Source organism: Empidonax traillii, unplaced genomic scaffold (assembly GCF_003031625.1).
Source record: "Empidonax traillii isolate 1590-97213 ecotype Southwest subspecies unplaced genomic scaffold, ASM303162v1 scaffold33:size3420811, whole genome shotgun sequence".
Lineage (NCBI taxonomy): Eukaryota > Metazoa > Chordata > Aves > Passeriformes > Tyrannidae > Empidonax > Empidonax traillii.
Window position 1 is genome coordinate 1618 of NW_020955226.1, and position 5994 is coordinate 7611.

A 5994-nucleotide genomic window follows, 5' to 3' on the forward strand; every position below is an offset into this window, starting at 1 on the left:
ACTCACTGGAGCACTTTGGGTCCATAAAGGCAGTAAATGCAGAGGTAACTAGCAGATACAATTTAGCAATTTAGCTTGTTTTTTACAACTTCACACTTCCTGGAACTATATAGGTGTGTTTTACAACCCCACTCAGAGACAATAACTTGACTGGAACTTCCTCATCCTACACACCAGCAGGATTCATTTGAGGTTCATTACACATTATGCTGAAGTGAGATTGTGCAAACACTCTTTAAGCTTTGATGGCAACGTAGCCGAGTTACGCCAGGAACTGAAAGTATAACAGCAGCACACAAGTGAACTACAAGAAGCCCAGGCATGTTTGTCCTGGAGGTCTGTAGCACATATGCAGAAATTCATCTGCATATACTCTTGTTGCTTTAGTACAGGGAAGTATCAAAAGCTCAGACTGCAGGAAATCTACTCAGCATGGAAATTTATTTGACTGAAGACCTTGCACCAATCTATGTAATTATATCATCTTTTTACCAGGGTTTTACATTTTAAAAGTACTAAATAAATTACTTGAAAATGCTACGTATTATGTTACACTTATGTAACTGTAACAACTTGTTAATATAGAAATCCACAGATTATCTGGATGATGATTATTTCCCAAGAGAAGCTATTCTAATTATTAATTTAGTATATTTCATAGCATCTTATCAGATTCTGAGCATATGAAGAAAATATCTCTTACATTACAAACATATGTGATCTATTGATTTCCCACATTTTTAAATAGTCACATTCTCAGACCAACATTTAAAAAGTGTAAAATTTGTCCTGCACTTAATGCTAAATTGGCATATTCTAGAAGTAGCCAAAAGCTTCAGTATTAGGCAAGATAATACGATAAAAAAAAGATAATAAGACTTTCTAAGAATAATAATTACATGAGGAGAATTTTTTTTAACTGATGTCAGTTTATCAGTTATTATACTGGATAAAGAAGTTGGTGAAGATTTCACATTTATTCTACTCTGCACGAAAGGTAAGAATAGAATAATATGACAATACCCAAATGTAAAACACATGCACTTCAAATTGCAGTCCCTATCTCCGAGTGGTGTTCCTGTTTTAGTTGTATCATTCAAAAATACCTATGGAAGAGCTGCGTCTTGAAACAACTTTGCATATATAATCTCAACTCTCAATACTCCTGGATTTTTTTTACAGTTGTAAGGTATAAACATTTATGGGTATACTTTTCAGCTATGTTCTAAGTTACAAATTTTACCTGGGGCTACTGAAGTGTTTACATATCCTTTGCCAGCATACAAATCACTTTATCCTGAATTTGCAAAGCTGACTGTTGTAACAACAAACCTTCCTTCCACTGTCCAATATCACACTTACAAATGTAGGGGGGTAGGCTGGGGAATCTGTCTATGAGATAAATATGAAGGCAGATTATGCTATTTTTGCAGTAGAATACCACTACCCTTTAAATTTCTATGGTGAAACCATGGTATTAGTATTGACAGAATATTTCCAGTGGAAGAGAATAAACGTATCAGAGTATCAGTTGGCAGAGATAACTGTAGTAATTTATTGGAAAAAAACCCCATACATCATTATATAGCCAGTCTAACGATCCTATGAAATAACACACAGGAAGTCACTTTGGCAATGTGCTTCTCGGACATTAAATTCATCAATTTCAGGTTAGGGGCTTGATTTTTTGAAATGTCTTCTAATGGAAACTTAATTTCAGTCTGTCAAAATGTGTGAGCTTACAGCTAAGAATATGAGAGGAAAAATTCAGTCAGGAAAACACCGACAAAGTAAGAGCAATTCAGAAGTAACCCTTGGGTAATCTGTTACCATTACATGGCTCCTTTTTTGAGATACTTTATCTTCAAAAGGAAGAAAACCATCAAATAATCACCATGGCACATCTCAAGCTGTCTCTTCAGTGTTCTGGGATTGACAGCAGGTCATCTAACACACTTTTGAAGTACTGTCACTTTGTAATGAAGAGACAGGAGTTTGTTCCATGGATATCCATGACTGCAATGCATTTGTTCATCTTTATCCAGGAGTACCACTGCAAATCTGAGTGCAGACTGTGCATACAGCTGTGTGACTTTGTCCTTCTCTTTCCTTGTCTTTCTTTTCCTCTTAGAGACAGATTCCTCATGCCCAGGAGCTCTTACACTGTTTACAATGCAGCACTCTCTGTAGGACACAGAACTTCTAACGAACAGAGAAAAGTTGAAAAGGGCTTTTATTTTCTTCCTAAGGCCTTAATCTTCATCACTTGAAGGACAATGAGCTGCATAATCAAAGCTAGGAAACCTAATGGGCAGTTCTCCCCATTTCTTAAAAATTTGCTTTGTTGTTTTCTTGTCTGCAAACACAACCACAAAATTTCTAATCTTCAGACAAGGTAGGTCAAGGCCTCGGTGAACCATCATATTTCCCCAAGCCTGCCAAGTAGAAGAAAATTACATTTCAGATAAAATAGACAAGATCATCAGACAGAAATAAATACAGACAACAACAAAATAAGAGTAAGAAAATGAGATGTTCCTCACTTGTCCACAATCTTTACATATAATTTCCCCGTTTGTCTGGTAATCGGCATGCTTATCTTGCAGTGTCTTATTTTCTCTTGTATGGTAAAGGCTTCTGAAAAACAGTCAGACAGCACCCATCAGAATACACTGGTCATTCAATGTTACATACAAACACACAGTGACTACAATTGCTGAAGTCAGATATAAAACCTAAAAAGTCATAAACACATTAACTGTTGTGTACATGGAGGAGTTGGAGAAAATGCAAGGTCATACTTCAGTTGTTAGAGAGCGTCCAAAGGAGGACAATGAAGGCAGTCAAGGGCCTTGAGGGGAAGCCCTGTGAGAAGCAGCTGAGGTCACTTGGTCTGTTCAGCCTGAAGAAGAGGAGACTAAGGGGAGACCTCATTGCAGTTAAAACTTCCTTGCGAAGGGAGGTGGTGGGGCAGGCACTGATCTCTGCTCTGTGGTGACCAGTGACAGGATCCAAGGGAGTGGTCTGACATTGTGTCATGGAAGGTTTAGGTTGGATTCTAGAAAAAGTTTCTGCCCCCAGGGGGTGGTTGGGCACTGGAACAGGCTCCCCAGGGAAGGGGGCACAGCACCAAGCCTGACAGGGTTCAAGAAACATTTGGATGACACTCTCAGGCACATGGTGTGACTCCTGCAGATGATCCTGTACAGGGCCAGGAGTTGGACTTAATGATCCTTGTGGGTCCCTTCTAACTTGGCATATTCTGTGATTCTGTTTACCAAACAAGATAGCATCAGAAGCATCACTGGGAGAACTAAAAAAGGTGTGTCACCAGTATGAACATCCTCTAACTACACAATTGTCCATGCCCAGCACATGGCAGCTTGTTTTTTGAGTACCTGGCCATAGGTAAACTCTTATCCCAGGTCTGTTAGAATTGTAAGACCACTTACAAATCGGAATACATACCATACTACATAGTAAGTGACCTAGTTAATATTACTACAGAACCTGTAATTTTTTTCAGAGTTTGAAACTCTATTTGCCTTGAATCAGGGGTAAGAACAAACATTTTGTTCAAACTCTTCAACTGTAAATTCCATATAGCACAGGATCTGGCAATACTGGAATAATTTTATTTTTTTTTTTCCTCCCAGGGCCTAGAGGGTTACAGGCTCTGTTACAGCCTTGCTGAAAAGAAAATCTGTTTCTGCCTGAAAAAGATGAAGTAGTTCATAAACACTTACTGGAAATCTTTTTTCACACTGACATGATGCATGTGCTCAATAACTTGTATGTCTTCTCCAGAACATACCAGTTTGTGGCAATTTTTGCATAAGAATGTTACTAGTGAAGGATTTTTCTTGTATGTCTTGCGCTGATCTCTCTTTGCCTTCATTTGTTTTTCCAGTATACTTTGCAACTGGAAATTATGAATCTAGAAACAGAACAGTAAGAGCACTGTAACATTATGGTGGAATGACAGCAATAGTTTTCTTTTCCAGTTATTTTACTGAGTTCACTGACAGCATGACTTCCAGTCAATTTTCTTTACTTGTGCATTTCCCCCCTTACCAATAGAAAACCAGACCTTTCTAAAAGATTAGAAAACATAGATTATTAAACAAATAGTTACAGAAGAAATCAAAGTCATATGTAGTAACTAATATTATTTTAAGTTTTCCTTCTCTAAGTAGATTTCAAATAGAAAGTATTTCATACAATATAAATCAGTCCTCTTTAAAGGGAAAGTGCAGAGTTGTAGTAAATACCTTATTTAAATACTCTTCCTGTGGCATATTCTGGACACGCTGAATGGCCTTATACATCATTTTCTCACGGAAAATATTAACATCTTCACGTTCAACAGCTCCTGATCCACTAGGAGCCACAAGAGCATAAGTGCTCTCATCAGCTCGAGCTCGGCCACGAGCCTACAATTTGCAAGCAATACAACAATAAACAGCAGAATGTTCCCTATGACATCACACAACATTTTTTCCTAGTTTCATAATGGAGGACATGTATTATTCCTTATGCAGTGTCCCCAAAGAGTATTTTTTTTCTATTTAACTCAAAGAGATAAAGAATGAGTGAATAACATATAGTGTTTCTGCATTATCATCAATGATACCTATGAAAACTGCTCAGAGTTATTGCAATGCATAAAATGTATTTTGTCACCAAAATATAAACATGCATGTAAATATTAAATATATAAGTATTTGTGCTCACGAGTTAAATGAGAGCATAGTCAAACTGATATTCTGATACATAATTACCTCTCTTTAGCTGTTGGTGCTTTAGTGTACATACACTGGTGGTACAAATGCCTCTGATATCAGCTGGTCTGATGATCCTACTCTCATACCTTTTCTACTAAAAGAGCTTACTGTTTGTGTAGAACTTTGAATGGATGCTACACCACTAAAACATGGATGCAAATTTTATATTGCCTACAGACTGAGGGTGGCAATTGGAAATGAACCTTGTTGCAAGAGCATTTTCTCTTTTGGTCCTCAAGTTTTTCAAAATCATTTCCAAACGCCATGTATATGATTCACCATTTGCACATTCCAAACAAAAAAGCACTATTAAAAATAAGTTATGTATGCAGAAACTCATACCTGCACCATAGCAATTTCATTGGTGACCAGGCCATAGCGAATAACAATGTTACACTCTTTGATGTCCAGACCTTCCTCAGCTACAGTTGTAGCGATAAGTAAATTTACATTTCCACATCGGAATTTATCAATAACTTCCCTTTGCTCATTCTGTAAATATATTAAATAAATAAATAAATAAATAAATAAATAAATAAAAGTATATTAACTTCCACTATTAGTTTCTTTTGCCAGTAACAAGTTTCAGGAATTATAGTGTCATCATTACCAAACATCAAGTGGCTTCAACAATGGCATTTAAGCATCTTGCAAGATCACAAATGAGGAGTTCCTATTGAATATAATAGGTGTTCAGCATCTTTTCTCGAGGGAGAAGGGAGCAGAAGCAAATCTTTTTTAAGTAACTGAGCTTGGAAGTTTGTAGCCTATATCACAGATACTAGAAGATTTGACAATATAGCTGTTCTATTGTTTTCAAATTCTTTAAATATTTATGCAGAAGTCTGGATTTCTACCACTTCACTAATGTCCAGTTAAAGTATAGGCTTCTAAGTCTAGTTCCAAAGCACTTAAAATTTCCTGTAATAAATGGAGATAATAATTTTAGTGATCTGGGGAGCACCAAAAAGCACAATGATACGCTTAAAAAATAAAGCATCCAAACAATAGATTTCTGAACCAGCTGGTATTATCACCAGCTTGAGCAGAGGGACAGAAACTTGCTATTTGCTATATTCAGTTTCAAAATGCAGAAGCTATTGTTTTGTTTGTACAATGTGGAACACAAATTAAATTCCAGGTTTCATAGAAAACAAGCAACTTTTTGAGAGAACAATTCCTAACTTCTTTTTTGAAACTGAGAGCAGCT

General features: G+C 36.7%; 1 protein-coding gene across 2 annotated transcripts in view; it reads right to left on the minus strand.

Annotated features, from left to right (window-relative positions):
- Window positions 1-1473: 1473 nt before the first annotated feature.
- IFIH1 (interferon induced with helicase C domain 1) overlaps window positions 1474-5994 on the minus strand; it is a 26085-nt gene continuing 21564 nt past the window's right edge. The window contains exons 12-16 of one of the 2 annotated variants that reach the window (XM_027911477.1): window positions 5127-5276; window positions 4272-4433; window positions 3747-3937; window positions 2544-2637; window positions 1474-2435 (exon numbers count right to left, since the gene is read on the minus strand). In XM_027911477.1, the coding sequence (XP_027767278.1) occupies window positions 2253-2435; window positions 2544-2637; window positions 3747-3937; window positions 4272-4433; window positions 5127-5276 (780 nt within the window). In that variant the 3' untranslated portion in view covers window positions 1474-2252. The remainder of the gene's footprint in view (window positions 2436-2543; window positions 2638-3746; window positions 3938-4271; window positions 4434-5126; window positions 5277-5994) is intronic. The other variant, XM_027911478.1, reaches the window with a different exon arrangement.